The sequence below is a fragment of the Ochotona princeps genome, chromosome 30, assembly GCF_030435755.1.
Source record: "Ochotona princeps isolate mOchPri1 chromosome 30, mOchPri1.hap1, whole genome shotgun sequence".
Lineage (NCBI taxonomy): Eukaryota > Metazoa > Chordata > Mammalia > Lagomorpha > Ochotonidae > Ochotona > Ochotona princeps.
In genome coordinates this window covers 16,715,317-16,731,048 of record NC_080861.1, presented here as the reverse complement: position 1 = coordinate 16,731,048, position 15,732 = coordinate 16,715,317, and the positions used below count along the sequence as shown (strand labels likewise).

Below are 15,732 nucleotides of genomic sequence, written 5' to 3'. Positions count from 1 at the left end.
TCCTTGACCATGTGAAGTATAAGGCTTGCAGCATTATACAGTACAGACATTCCAATAAAGGCTGGAAAAGAACTCTTTGTAAATATAGGGAAGTAGATGCTAGACTTCCTGAAATAGGGAAATACGATTGATAAAGTTTGCAAGCAGAAATTACTTAATGTCTGTAATTTGATTAACACACTTTTTTGTATGATAAGCAGTTTTCCCTTGGTGTCTACAGCACGTTGGTTCCAAGGCCCCCGAGGATACCAAAGTCACCAGATACTCAAGAACCTTATATTCGCATATGGCCTACATACACCCGTCCACATTCATTAAATCATCTCTAGATTACTTGTAATACCTGATACAACATAAATGCTATACAGATAGTTGTTATACTGTGTTTTTAGGGAATGATGATAAGAAAATGTCTCTACATTTTCAGTACATACACAATTTTTTATGACATTTTTGATCCAAAGTGGGTTGAATCTGAGCCAACTACAGATGACCATCTATACCATTATAGAAATAAATCATATGTATGTGACATTAATTTAGACTATAAAGCAACAATGTATACCTTAAAGCTTTTTAGTATTTTCATAAGAGAGGCAATACAACATAATAAAATCGAGTATGGAATAGTAGAGCTAGATTGTTTGAATTTAAATTGTGCTTTCAGTACTCAGCAGTATGTGCCTTGGCAATACCCAGTTCATAAGATTTTGGTAATGATTAAATTGGTTAATGTATATAAAACCCTTAGCAGACCAATTTTATAAAGTAAGAGGTTCAGAACAGGGTTTTTTGAATGTCTCCAAATATTCACTTGTGTGATGCCACAAGCTGTCCAGTTGTGTTGTGGCATTGACTCTGAGGGAAGTCATTGAGCTGTGTGCTTTACATTGACAGTTTGTGACCTTTGTCATCCTACTTAATCTGTGGTTACTGAAATGGATCCAGTAAACCTCCTGGATGCCTACCTGCTTACAAAGTTCAGATCAGGAGACAGTACACATCTTACCTGGGGAAAGTGAAAGTTGTGTAGACAGTTTTTACCCCCCAAACAATAGTAATGATTGCAGAAATGATTTAGCTTGTGAAGGACTTGTTTCTGAGGGGGAAGCAAAAGGTAGGAAAGAAAAGATGAAACAGTAGCAGCTGTTCTTCTGTCAAATCGTATGTTGGCACTGTCCAGTAGTGGAAGCGAGTATCTGGTATTCTTGGGTTCCTTCCAGAAGTTGAGCCTGGAGAATAGTAGGGTCTACACAAAGGTTTCCCTTTTTAGTTTTTCAATTTCCTTGGCAAGAAGATTAAAGGGAAAAACAGGACAATCATATGCTCTTTTCTCATTCTATTCATTTAACTCCTGTTTTAAAAGCTATTTTGAGTTTATCATAAAACTTTAAAAAACATTTGTCACTTTTATTTTCTAAGTGTTTTTCCTCCATACAGGAACTTTGCATTGATGGCGACTAATTTGTGTGTTTTTCTTTTTTTTTCTTTTTTTCTTTTTGCATGCTGTCCCCTGTGTTGGAACTCTCAATAGAGAGTAAGTTGGTTCAATATTTGTTGGAAACCTAACTTTACTGCATGACTGTGAAATTAACCCTTTTTCTCTATTTTCTCTCCTGAGGAGTTCATGCAGTGTTGGACCCTTTGCAATCCACGAAATGCTATTTGCAGTTATGCAACCTGTCATTCTGTTTGGAGATGTGCTTCTTAATCTACTAATTAATCTAATTTGATTATGTTCTTCTGTTCTGTATTTGATGACTGGCACACCTAAGATAAAAGTGAGTTTAAGAAAAGACTGCCTCAATTGTAATAGCCCAAATATTTCTTTTCCCACAGTGATAGTGCTGGGATATGTGAGATTGTAAACTGATTACATTGAAGATAAAAGTCAAACCACACATTATGGAGCAGGGATTCTTTTTTTAATATTTAATCTTTTTCATTTTGAAAGGCAGAGAGAGAGAGAGAGATCTTCCATCCTCTGGGTCACTTCCCAAATGCCCACAGTTGGAACCAGGTGTCCAGAGCTCCATTAGATCAGTTTCTCAAGCAGGGACCCACATACTTGATGTATGTATACATTATCGTCAGCTGCTGTTCCCAGGGTGTACCCTAGCAGGAAGCTAGATTTGACACTCAGGGTACTTTGTACATGAACCAGACACTTCTATGTGGAATATATACATCCCGAACAACTTAACTCTCTGCAATGATTGTTTTTTGTATATGTGTACTTGTAAGATTTATTTATTTATTTGAAAGGCAGAGTGACAGAGATCTTGCATCCACTGCCTGATGCCACTCCCTGCTCATTTCTCCAATGGCCACAGCATCCAACGCTGGTCAGGCTCCAGCCAGGAACACAGAACTCTGTTTTGAGTCTCCAGCTTGGGTAGAAAGAGACTAAGTGCTTGGGCCATCATCTGGTGCTTTCCCAATTTCATTAGCAAGGAGCCATATCAGAAGCAGACCAGCCAGGGCCAATACAGGCACAGGTGAATCGTGTGCCTGCAGGCCACCATCCCATATGGACCCTGGTTCATGTCTCAGCTGCTCTGCTTCTGATCTGTCTCTTGCTCATGCACTTGGTGGGCAGCAGAAGTTTGCTCAAGTCCTTGAGTCCCTGCTCCCCCATGGAAGACCCGGAAGAAGCTCCTGTCTCCGGATCTGTTCAGCTCTAGCTGTTGCAGCCATTTGGAGAGTGAACCAGTGGATGGAAGATATCTCTGTCTCTGTCTCTCCTCTCACTCTTTCTCCTTTTCTTTGTAAACCTGCCTTTCAAATAAGAAAAAATAAATCTTTATTTAAAAGAGAGAGAAGAAGAAGAAACAAAGAGGCCAGCACCCAAGCCAGTCCTCCCCATGAAAAGCAGCATCTTAACCTGCTCTTCCACAACGCCAGTCTCTGTGGTGGGGCTTGACTTTATCTTTGGAAATAAAGTATTCGTCCCTGCTTTTATATTAGCACATCCACATCCAATTTTCTCCCTTAATCTTAGATGGGGAGATAAGAGAATAGCCAACATCTGACAGGGACTCAGTTTGCATAGGATTTCCACCATGTTTTGTTTATACATATGGGTGGATACAGAGATATGTGCAAATTTAGTACCTGTTGGTTTAAAAAAAAATGTGTTTTTGAAGAATGATGGTGCAGTTCTATCTGTAGAACACGGCTGCTCAGCTTGTGTTTTACCAAAAGAGATTTCTACTTAGGTCATGCAGGGATCACTTTTCAGCCTTCTGGCTAAGATCAAGTGTCGGACACAGAGAAGCATTCAGAGAAATAACAGTTCAGAGCATAACAGAAACATTAGCTTTAGATATGTCAGCATGGGAGGAAGAGGCCTATTAGGATGGCTGACATGAGGCCAGAAAAGGAAGTGAGAGATACCAGGAAGTCTTTGGGGGAAGAAATAGAGGTTGATACTGGCTAGAATGATGAGAAGTTCTTCATCTTGAGGAAAGAAAGAGGTAACTATCAGTTAATAAGAACATTTTATTAGGGGAAAATCCTCAAATATATTCAACAACTCTCTGAGTCCTTAGCCTCTGCTGACTTTGAACTTGGATCCATTTGGTGATTTAAGACTGCACAGAGGTACAGTCTTTATTCTCACTTGATATGTACTTTAGATTAGAAGCTGAAGAAGGAAGGAATTAAGTAGCATCATAAATAGCTAGTGGCACTAAGGGTTACACCTGGGGAAAGATCACTGATTATCTAGAGTAGTCCAAGAAGCTTCTTTACAAAGACTTTGGAGGCATCGTGTGCTGTGTGCACGTGATTCAGGTTGGGGTGGAAAATCAAAAGTACTTGGTGGAAAGTGTTTTATGTTCCCAGGTGGGGCAGCATCAGTTTGGAGAATTAGGACCATTTCTAAGTGATTAGGACATTCGGAAGACAGTGATGGGACATGGAAGGATGTTGATTTTATTTTTAAAAAAGAAAAAGATACAAAATAGGATGGTGAGAAAGAAGCATAAATTGGCAAAGCACAGCCTGCAGGCCAAATCTGCCTTGTTGCCCATTTTTGTTTTAATGAACAGTTACATTGAAACACAGTCATGCTCATTTGTTCACATAAAATCTGGAACTGGACTGTGTCAGAATTGAGTCATTGCAGCTAATGGCTTGAAAGCCTAGGAAGTTTAATTGTGTAAGTAAGTGACCTTTGTATAAATAGTTTGCAGACTTCTAGAATAGAGGAAGTGCCAAAGACTCCCATCAGGCTCTGCTTCAATCCAAACCTGAGGTCAGAAGAAGTTGGGTGCCTACATCAATGGTGCGCTAAACAGGTTTTAGAAAGATCCTGAAGCTTCCCGTACTCTCTTGGAGAAGCTTTGTCACGCAGCTCCTATTTGTGCTAAAAAGAAAATCCAGATGAAGACTCTGAAGCTGCTAAAGCAGAATTCCCAGCAACAAAAGACAGAGGGAAAGAAGGAGAACAGTGTCAAGCCACAGAGTGGCCAAGCATTCTAAATTTATGAAAAGCTGTTACACCTTACCACTAGAAAACAAGCAATGTGAGAACTGGGTTGGAAACTCAGAGAAATTCCTGCGATGATACTGTCTGCGCCAGCACGCAAAGGACTCAGGCAAGGAGTAAAAAAGTGTAAAGATAGCAGAGGAGACCATACTTTAGAAAGCAAGCATACAGAATAGGCAGGTTAGTCTTCAAAATAAATAAGTAACTAGCAGTAAAGTTTGCTGCTTCTTGGAGAATGGAGTGTTAATATGATAGGGGCTAGAGGAAATCTGCTGGGGAAGTCAGCGGAGAATGTCATTGGAATGACGATGCAGTAGCTGAAGTCGGTCACTGGCAGCAGGTGGAGAGAAAACAGCTGACGATCAGGTAGCCATCCGTTGACGAGCTGTGAGATTCTGAGCAAGCCACTTGGTTAGCTTGCTGTCTGTGCCCTTGGTCATAAAATGAGAGCTTTGACTTGGGCATTCTGACATCTGTGATGTGCAAAATCAGTTTTCATGTAGGAAAGTTCAAAATTGCCATCTTTGGGAGAACAGGTAGGAGTGGAAAGAAGGGTGCAGGGTGAGGGTGGTTTGCTGGTAAGCGAACTTTGGAAAAAGAAATTGTTGATCAGTTGTGTTCGCCACTTTCTGATTTAAAGCAACCAGTTGGGCCTGGCATTGTGGCATAGAAGCCAAAGCTACTCCTGTGATGACATCCTGCATGGTTGCTGGTTCACATCCTGACTGCTCCACTTCTGACCAAGCTTCCCTGCTAATGGCTTGTGACAACATAAGATGGCTCAAGTGTTTGGGCCCCTGCTATCCACATAGGAGACCCAGATGAAGCTCGTGGCTTTGTCCTGGCCTGCCCTGTTGGCTGCAGCCATCCACAGAAGAAACCAGCAGTTAAAAAGATCTCTCTCCTTCCACCTTCCTCCCTCCCTGTCTGTCTGTCTGTCTGTCTCTCTCTCTTTCTCATCCCCCTCCTTCTTTAACTCTGACTTTCAAAACAAATAAATATTTAAAAAAAGAAGGAGGAGGAAATCGACAAAAAACCTCACAGCATTAATGTTAATTCTCAAGGCAGATACGCACTGACTCAGGCATACCACTGTACAGTCGCTGGGTGGCTGTGAGTACACAGTTACAAAGATAACATGTTCACTGTAGACAGGTCTAGTGAAGCTTAATATTCTTGGCCAGGCCAATGAGTTTCAGTGAAATAGTCGGCCGGGTATGAATCCAAGAGAAGCCAAGTTTGAGGGGAGTGAAGATTCTGTATTTGTAAGTAAGGGTAAAATCAGTTTTGAAACATATACTGCCTAGGGACCAGAGAGTGCTGGAAAATGTAATGAAATGACCATAGTTTATGCTTTTGCAGATACAGAACAACTTGAGCAGATAAAGTATGTATTTTAAGTTCAAATTCAAATGGTACAGCTTATTTACAATTCTCATAGAGAGCCTTTCATCCCTAATGGAAGAGAATGTATGGAATTCATGTATAACTGCATAAAGGAAGTTGGAGAAATTAAAAATATACACTGAAAGCAAACTTTTTACATATGAAAGAGAGTGACTCAGCAACAAAACCGAGTCCTTCCGTTTCCCTGGTTCACTCCAACCCCCCTCAGCAGCCTGAGCGCAGCCAGACAAGCCAGGGACCAGGAGCTCCCCTGGTGTAGCAGGAGCCCTTTCCCAGGAACAGGAGCAGGAGGCTGGATCAGAAGAGCAGAGTAGCCCGGATGCAAGCCAGGCGCTCCAAGTGGAACATGGGCATGCCACACAGCAGCCTAGCCTACTGCACCCTAACACCATCCCCAGAAAACAAAGGTCAACATGGCTACTCTTCAGCAATCCTTTTAAAACAATAGTTTCTATCAAATCATCTGTTGTGATCATAACCTGTCTCATAGTACAGCATGCCTGGGGATCTTGGGAGCTTTCTCTTCACCTTAATTAAAATTTCTATTATGGTTTTTAATTTCTTACAAAGAGGTACAACATTTTATGTCATTTGTTAAGAGGATTTTAATTATATCACTGATAATTCCCCTCATCCCAAAAGTTTACAATGGTCTACTGGCTAAATCCTCACCTTGCTTGCAACAGGATCCCAAATGGGCGCTGCTTGGAATCGCAGCTGCTCCAATTCCCATCCTTCCCTTGGCTTTTGATCGGCTCAGCTCCAGGTGTTGCAGCCACTTGGGGAGTGAACCAGTGAATGGAAGATCTTTCTCTCTGTCTCTCCTCCTCTCTGTAATCTGACTTTCCAATAAAAATAACTTTTTAAAAAAAAAAAATTTTAGACTAGTAGATTAATATTGGAACCAAAAACAAAACCCATCAATGGAAAGGAAACCAACAGCATGCCGTTTAGGATTTCTTAGAAATATTTAGATACAGACTTTCTCCTACGTTTGTTTTTCAGTTATAGTTTTAATTATTCCAGATCAATCGTGTAAACTTCATGGAGGAGAGAGAACACGTTTTCAGCCCGGCAGGTAGACTGCTGCTAGTGACCGCCGTGCCCCTTACTGCAGTGCCTGGCTCAGGCGCCTACTGCTCTGCTGCTCACCCAGCATTCTCCCGAGGTGCAGCCTGGGAGATAGCAGATAAAGGCTCAGGTACTGGGGTCTCTGCCACCACCCGCTTGGGAGACCCTATTGAATTCTGGCCTCCTGGTGTTGGCTTAACCTGACCCTGTTGGTAATAGAGCATTTGGAGACTGGACCAGCTTATGAACCATCTCTCTCTCTCTCTCTCTCTCTCTCTCTCTCTCTCTCTTTCATTGTACATGTCTCTCAAATTGAATTTTCTTTTAAAAATGTAATTACTTTTGGGGCAGTTTTAATTAAAGAAAAATATTTCTCATACCAAAGAAATTTTTCAGAAATCAGGATTCACTGATTAGCCATGGCAGGTCAGTTGTACCTCCAGGTAGCTCTTGGTAACCACACTCTCATTAAGTGGTGCCAGTCTCACTGAGAATCATTGAACCATGATTCTGCCTGGATTTCAAATGAAGTGGATTCCAGCTTGTCCCGTTTGAGCATTGATAACATTAGGTGTGCCAGCCATTATGGCTGAAGTTTCTTTACCAAGTGATGCTGCATGGAATAGCTAATTGTTGAACTTCTGCAGAAGTTGAATAACAATTCCAATGTGCTCTTGTATCACAGAGTCCAATGAAAAGCAAGAAAGATTGTTTTTCCCGCTTGGCTGCCAATCGCTGTGCCTCTGATTACAGTATCCCTTTTCTATTCCAGTTTTGAGCGTAGAGGTCAATATTTCCTCCTTTTTCTTCCCACATTTCTCCTTTGTCAACTGCAGGTATTCAGCATGTTTTTGGAGACACTGGTGGATTTCATACAAGTCCACAAAGATGATCTTCAAGACTGGTTATTTGTACTGCTGACACAACTACTAAAAAAAATGGGTGCTGACTTGCTTGGGTCTGTTCAGGCAAAAGTTCAGAAAGCCCTTGATGTTACGAGGTAATATTTTCTTCATATATTCCAGTCTATTCAAGAATAATCAGAAAGTTTTACTTCCTATATTGAAAGTTCTTCTGCAGGGCATGTATGTGAAAATCACTCACTGTGCCGGTTCACATTAGCTACTTGGCACAGCACTGTTCCTTAGATGAAACCCTGCATTTCCTTTATAAAGTATTTACTAATATTGATTCTTTAAGGTATATCGGCCCAAAAAAAAAGTCTATGCAAAATAAAGCTGAGGCTTTGATTTAATATTTTTTAAAGTGTTTTCAAGTAACACTCTCAGACCATTCATACCGACCATTCATACCTCATTGGAATTTCTAGGGTGATATCAAACGACCGCCTCCATCCCAGCCCCTGATCCAGCCTCCATCTCCGGCCCCAGCCCCTGATCCAGCCTCCATCTCTGTCCCCAGCCCCTGATCCAGCCTCCGTCTCCGTCCCCAGCCCCTGATCCAGCCTCCATCTCTGTCCCCAGCCCCTGATCCAGCCTCCATCTCTGTCCCCAGCCTCTGATCCAGCCTCCGTCCCGTCCCCAGCCCCTGATCCAGCCTCCGTCCCTGTCCCCAGACCCCATCCAGCCTCTGTCTCCATCCCCAGCCCCTGATCTGGTCTGACTGCAGGGAGGAGTGCACTCCCGCTTCCACACTCTCGCACACCCATACTTATGAACAAAGGAGGGAAACTGAACATTTACCTCACCACCATTCCAGATAGGTCTGCCATCCCCTTACCTTTGTACTAAATACTAAAATACAATTAAAAGTTTAAAAGAAAATATTTTTTAATTTTTCAAAGATGATTTTATTGTATATTTAAGTATTCGGAATCTCTTCAGAGGATTCTGAATGGTGATGTACTGCTCCATTCTGGGGCAGATCATTGAAGTGATGTATTCCAAACATGAATTTACTAACTGGAAGTGAATCTAGAATTGGGATTTTGGGTGTGAGGAGTTCTCTCTGAGAACGTTGAACATTTTCGTGAACATCTTTCTGGTAAAATCTGTGACTGAGGCATGGGAGGCTATTATTTCCTATAGTTTTGCTTTGTAGCCACATAACTTTAAATATTCGTATTCTGTTGGAAATGCCTGTTATTTACTATACCACCTAAACTTGATGACAGATATTATTTCATGTGGGTTTTTTTGCTTTATTCTCATTTCAGAGAATCTTTTCCAAATGATCTTCAGTTTAATATTCTAATGAGATTTACAGTTGATCAGACCCAAACACCAAGCTTGAAGGTAAAATTTAAAGGCTTTTAAAGACATTTAATTAACAAAGTCACATGTATTTTATTTCTGTCACATGAGAGACTGTTGAATGAGTGGGTTTTGTTTTTATAAACTTTCAGACTGTCAAGCCAGCACTTCGGGACCAGCTTCACTCTTTTTGGAGCTCCAAGGTTTTTGTTTTGTTTTGTTTTCTGATCTGCATTATTTCTTTTCTTAATAACTCCTTACAGTTTTTCAGATAATGTTCGTATGCCTGTGTATCCAACTACTAACCTTTGTAAGTCTTTTACGCATGCGTGTATTTGATTTCCAATGCCAGATTCCCCTTTGGAACAGCTAACTGGGGATACACATATGTAAGGTTTCACAAGTACGGCTTGCTAACCTTAAGCTGGTATGCGCATCGCACTGTGGAGTCGCCTCTGATTTTATGTTTGTGATTTCCCCAATATATTTTTACCTTTTAAGATAAGTTATGTTAGCTTTAGTATGTGTTCTGAGTGAAATACCAGTTTTTCCTGTGTATTTGAGTTAACAAAAATTCTTACGTTTGATCTTAGTGATAGGCTTCACATCTTAACTGAAGTAGTAACTTTTTTCCTTATATTGGTGTGTTTACTAAAGTTAGATTCAGGGTTAACTTTTTCAGTGATTTACACACATCTTCCAGTTAATTTATGTATGTTTAAGCTAGGGCGATTTTAATATTTCATTAACTGTTATTATTACATTTGTCACAAAGGAAAGAACAATTTAATGTAAAAGGGAAACACTTGCATTCTTTACTAAGGATGTCTGTAGTCAACTTCATGAAATGAGCTTGAAATCAGGGAAATAACAAGCATATTTGCTTCTAGAAAGCTTGTGTTTTGCTGCTCTGTCTTGCACGAAATGTATTTTTATGAATATGAATGCTCAGGTTTCATTTCCCTTAAGCATCTAAATGCATTTACGTGCCTACAGTCATGATTAACGTATCTCACCAAGGTTGGCTTGCACTCAGCTACTGCTTTTCTCCGAGCTGCTTTGGGGAAAGGCTCTCTTCTGTGTTGACTTTGAAGAGTGATCTGCAGAAGGAGAATAACTCATGTTATTGTGGATCATGTTTAGTTCATTTTCTATGCAATACATTGTATGGGGTATTCCTGGGAATACCAAACCTAGAATGTTATCCTCTGTAACACAGGATTCATTGCAAACTATAATCAAGATTGAATCACAAGTTTGTACAGCACATGTCCATGTAATGTCAAAAAAATGTTTGTAGCGATATTTCATGAGCCAATGAAAATGAAGGTCTAACGCAACTTTAAGAAGTAAGGACGATAAAGAGTGCTGAGAGTAACTTGCTAAAGATCTGAAGAGAGACCCAATCGGCAGGAAGCGTGAGGGGGTAAACAAATTAAAATGAGATTTTTCTATTGGAAAGCATTATACTGGAGACGGGAATCATGACTTTTTCAAAAGTGTAAATTGCTTATAAATTTGTACTTAGTACATGTACAGATATTATATCAAAGCCCTAAGAAAATAATTCTTCAACTCATACTCAGAACATGAAAGAAAAGTTATGTTAGTGCTCGTTTTGGCAGCACATATACTAAAATTGGAACGATACAGAGAAGATTAGCATGGCCCCTGCGCAAGGATGACACGCAAATTCGTGAAGCGTTCCATATTTTTGTATATCTGGAATTTATGAATGCACATAAATCATTGTATCATTAAAAAAAAAAAAAAAGAAAAGAAAAGTTATGTTAAAGCCACAAAGTAAAAAGTGACCTTCACTTGCATGAGAGGCTTAAATATAAAAAACTTTACAGGCTATAGAAACAAGTTAGAAAATAACAGAAAATGGTCTTTCTGATAATGGGTGCTTTTATAAAATTTTACAGCTTATAAAATGTTATGTGATTAAATATTGGAAAGGGAACAATGGGAAAAGTGGTGATACAAAGTGATGTTATTTGGATTAGTAACACTTTTAAATAGATTATTTTTGTTGACTTCCTGATTTCATGAAAAGGACACATACATCAACAACTGGTCTGTTTTTACTGAGAAAGAATACATGTTTGCATGATTAAAATTCCAGACTCATATAGTTTTGCAAAATGTACTTGTAAATGTTCAAATAACTATATGTGAATTTTGTCTCACAAGTTATAAACTCATCTGTTTGGTTTTTATTAACTTTGCATTAGTTTATAAACTGCCAGGACACTGTACTAATTGAATCTCACAAAGTGCAAATGAATGTATTCAACCATTAATGGTGACATTCAAAACTAAATACATTCGTCTGCGTTTTTTGTTTAATACAGTCACTTTTCAGCTACTGACACTAATAGAAAGTGACATGACTTCAAGAATCCGCAATATTATATGCTTACTTAACATGGTTGGACTTTCTGCTGTGAAACTAATCGGAGGTTTTTTTTCCCTGTCATTTCTGAGAGTTTATAAGTTAACTCATGGTTTTTGTACTATATTTACAATTATAAATCTTTTAAATTGATAAGACTGTGTATTTATAACATGCAGCATGGTGTTTTCATATATGTACTTATATTACTTCATAACCTTTTTTGTGGTAAAAACACTTAAAATATATTCTTCTTGCCGATTTGCACATGTATAACATGCAACCTGTTATCAACTGTCGTCACTATGATTTCTTCCTGTGTAGTTGAAATGTTGTGTCCATTAACTAGTGTTTCCTAAACTCCACAACCAGCCTCTCCTTAAATTAATATGTAATATATATTTAATTGACAAGCAGAGTATCAAAGAGAGAGACTCAGTAGGGTGGGGAGTGTTGGAAAGATCTTCCATCTGCTCACTTACTCCCAGTTAGGCCAAAGCCAGGAACCAGGAACTCAGTAGAGTCTGTCCCCATGGGGGGCCGGGACCCAAGTATGTTTCCTCCACCTACCCAAGCCCTTAGGCAGGAAGCTGGAGCGGAAGCCACGCATCAGGATTCCAGCTGTTGTGAGGGAGCTTAACCCACTGCACCACGAAGCCCACTCCACCCGCACTACCCAGCTTCTGTAACCAGCATTTTACTTTGTTTCTGGAGTTTGATTTTTTCTTTTTATATAGATACTTCAAATATGAGTAAAATTATGTGGAATTTGTCTTTCCGTCTCAAATTTGTCTTTCCATCTTGGGCTTTTTTCATTTAACGACGTGTCCTTCAAGCTCATCCATGTTGCCACTCAAACAAGGCATCCTGCTTTCTTAAGTCAGAGGTTCTGTTTTTGTTTTTTGTTTTCCCCATTCAACCATTGAGGGCACTTGCTTGCATTTCTGGTCTTGGTGGTTAGGACTGATGCTGCGACGAGCTTTGCAGTACGGATTCTCTCTGTCTCTCTCTGTTGCCCCCTTCCCCCCTGGTTTATTTCCTCATTTATTTATATGAAAGACAAGAAGAGCATCCTTTTTGCGATTCATTGCCAGAATGCCGGCAATAGCCTGGGCAGGCCAGAGTAAAGCAAGGGACAGAGAACTCCGTTGGACTCCGCTGGTCTCTGCCTGCTGGGCAGCGGGCACCTGAGCTCTGGAGTGCCCGCCGCTGCTCCTCAGCACCCGAGCAGGTGTACACTAGGCAGGCACTCGGGCTCACCAGCGCTGACCCTCCCTCTTGTTTGTCATGTAAACTATAAGTGTGAGCTGATATCTCATGACGGTCCTAATTTGTATTTTCCTAATGTTTACTGATGCTGAACACTTTTTTCATATACCTATATGTCCTTTGTGTATCTCACCTTGAGAAAGAACCATCCCAGGCGCATGTGCACGCTGTGGTCAGCTGGTGGAGCTTCTTAGGTAGTTTTACTGCTAATTTGTTATCAAATGTGTGGTTTACAAATGTATTCGCCAATTCTGTCAGTTGTCTCAACTTTTGATCATTTTCCTTTGCTATGTACAAACTTTTTAGTTTGGTTAGTCCCTTTTGTTCTTGCTTTCATTGTCCATTACATTACTTTGTTTTTCATTACCTTACTTATTAAAACTAGTTTACACTTAAAATTCAATCCTTGAGGGAAAAATGTTGATCCCTCTGTCATTTCTTTTTTTTTTAAAGATTTATTTATTTTTATTACAAAGTCAGATATACAGAGAGGAGGAGAGACAGAGAGGAAGATCTTCCGTCCGATGATTCACTCCCCAAGTGACCACAACAACCAGTGCGCGCCGATCTGAAGCTGGGAACCTGGAACCTCTTCTGGGTCTCCCACACGGGTGCAGGGTCCCAATGCATTGGGCCGTCCTTGACTGCTTTCCCAGGCCACAAGCAGGGAGCTGGATGGGAAGTGGAGCTGCCGGGATTAGAACCGGCGCCCATATGGGATCCCGGGGCTTTCAAGGCGAGGACTTTAGCCGCTAGGCCATGCTGCCAGGCCCAGCTTGGTTTATTGATTCCACAATGTGTATATATTCATTTTTTTTTTTCATTCAAAATGTGTTTTTAATGGCTATTCCATCAAAGTCAAGCAGAATCACATTGCAAAATTATTATATGTGTGTGTGTATATATATATTTTTTTATTTTATTTTATCTTTTTTCTATTCATTTATTCATTAATTACATTGTATTACATGACACAATTTCATAGGTACTGGGATTCTCCCCTCCTTCACCCCACACCCTTCCCCCATGGTGAATTCCTTCACCTTGATGCATAACCACAGCTCAAGCTCCGTTGGGATTCCCTAATTACAAGCTCACACCATACAGAATCCAGCATCCCACTGTCCAGTCAAGTTCAACGGCCTCTTAGGGAGGCCCTCTCAGGTTTGAAGGCAGAGAATGTGTATATATTTCAGAACAAGTTGTATACTCTAAATACAGGAAATTGTTATTTATCAGTTGAAAGGGTAAACTTTTCTTTTTTACAAAAATATAGTATAGATTCCAGTGCAATGACCTAGTGGTTAAATCCTCATCTTGCACTCGCAGGATCCCATGTGGACTCTAGTTCATATTCTGGCTACTCCAGTTCCCATCCAGCTCCCTGCTTGTGGCCTGGAGGGCAGTGGCGGACGGTCCAGAGCCTTGGGACCCTGCACCCATAGAGGGGAATCAGAAGAAACTCCTGGTTCCTGGCTTCGGATATGCTTAGCTCTAGCCATTGTGGCCTCTTGGGGGAGGAACCAGTGGACAGAGGATCCTTCTGTCTCCTTCTTTCTATAAATCTGTATTTCCATTAAAAATAAATCTAAATGATTGTAATAAAGTATACAGAAAGCCTGACAGAACAATTATTTTTAAATACTGCCATGTGATCTCATTGTGTGAGTTTTAGCTATGTTGGACCAAAAACCCTATCTTGTCTACTTTATCAGCTTAATTTACCAATCCTTATTTCCAAAATACTTGGGTTTGTTTTCCACAAAGATGAAATTACACTGAGTTGATAAAGACTGACTCTTCCGTGAGGTGGATGAAAAGTCAGCTGTAAGCTCTGAAGGCAGGTTCAAGGCGAAGTTTATAATCTGTCAAGAGTCTTCGGCAATAGTTCAAACTCAGAATGAAACTTCTGGGACAAAAAAAACTTTTGGTTCTTGAGAAAACTGCAGTCCTCCACACTCTCATTATTCTTGTCCCTCTGGTAGGTAAGTGGTTGTATAATGTCTATTTTTTATGGGTGTTTGTTCACTTTCTTTTTGTTAAAATAGTATCACTTGAATCCTTTGGAAGGGTTTTCCCATGCCTGCGATAACCGTCTCCTGTCCTCCCCTTCTGCTCACCTCTGCAGGTGAAGGTCGCTATCCTTAAATACATAGAAACTCTAGCTAAGCAGATGGATCCAGGAGACTTTGTAAATTCCAGTGAAACGCGCCTGGCAGTGTCTCGAGTCATCACTTGGACGACAGAACCCAAAAGTTCTGATGTTCGCAAGGTGTGTTTCCATGTGACTTAGAGGGTAAATGAGGTGGGGGGTTGGGGAGGAGCAGCAAGCTGTTTCAGATTGCCAATGCAGAAAGCTAGCATTTTCAAAATATTTCCAGTCAGTGGTGATTTATGAGAGCTTTCTTTTATCTTTTTTAACTATTCAAAATTGTATCCAATTAATACACGTGTAATTGTTGGAATAAAAAATAGCCATCTTAGCCATACCCCTCTGAACCTTTAATCTTATAACCATTTAAAAATGTTCCAAACCATAGTCCTTGCATTTTCTTTTATGTTTCAGCTAAAAGCTGATACCATTTCTTGATTTATTAGTTTTAGATACTGTCTTGATCTAATGACAAACAAGTATGATAAATGTTACTATTCTAAATTTGTCTGCTTACCTTGGTAAACTTTGTAAAGTATCAGTATGTTCAACACCTCTGCGTCGTGGTCGTCGTGGTCGTCGTGGTCGTGGGTGATACTTCCTTGCACTCAAGAACAGTTTGTTTCTTTTCTGGAACACTCATAGACCTCCCATCCTCTAATTTGGACATGTTCCTCCCTGTGCTTGCTACACAAGTATCTTCCAGAAACTTCTATTCAGATTTTTTTTT

General features: G+C 40.2%; 1 protein-coding gene and 1 non-coding gene across 5 annotated transcripts in view; both read left to right on the top strand.

Moving 5' to 3' along the window:
* The window catches only part of CLASP2 (cytoplasmic linker associated protein 2), a 164,541-nt gene that overhangs the window by 120,258 nt on the left and 28,551 nt on the right, over positions 1-15,732 (top strand). For 2 of the 4 annotated variants that reach the window (XM_036497694.2, XM_058657144.1), the window contains 4 exons: positions 7,807-7,970; positions 9,147-9,225; positions 9,336-9,386; positions 14,979-15,122. In XM_036497694.2, coding sequence (XP_036353587.2) covers positions 7,807-7,970; positions 9,147-9,225; positions 9,336-9,386; positions 14,979-15,122 — 438 coding nt within the window. The remainder of the gene's footprint in view (positions 1-7,806; positions 7,971-9,146; positions 9,226-9,335; positions 9,387-14,978; positions 15,123-15,732) is intronic. The other 2 variants (XM_058657143.1, XM_058657145.1) reach the window with 1 other exon arrangement.
* On the top strand, positions 10,793-10,899 carry LOC131478362 (U6 spliceosomal RNA). The gene has a single exon (XR_009244430.1). It is a non-coding gene; the product is annotated as a U6 spliceosomal RNA (small nuclear RNA).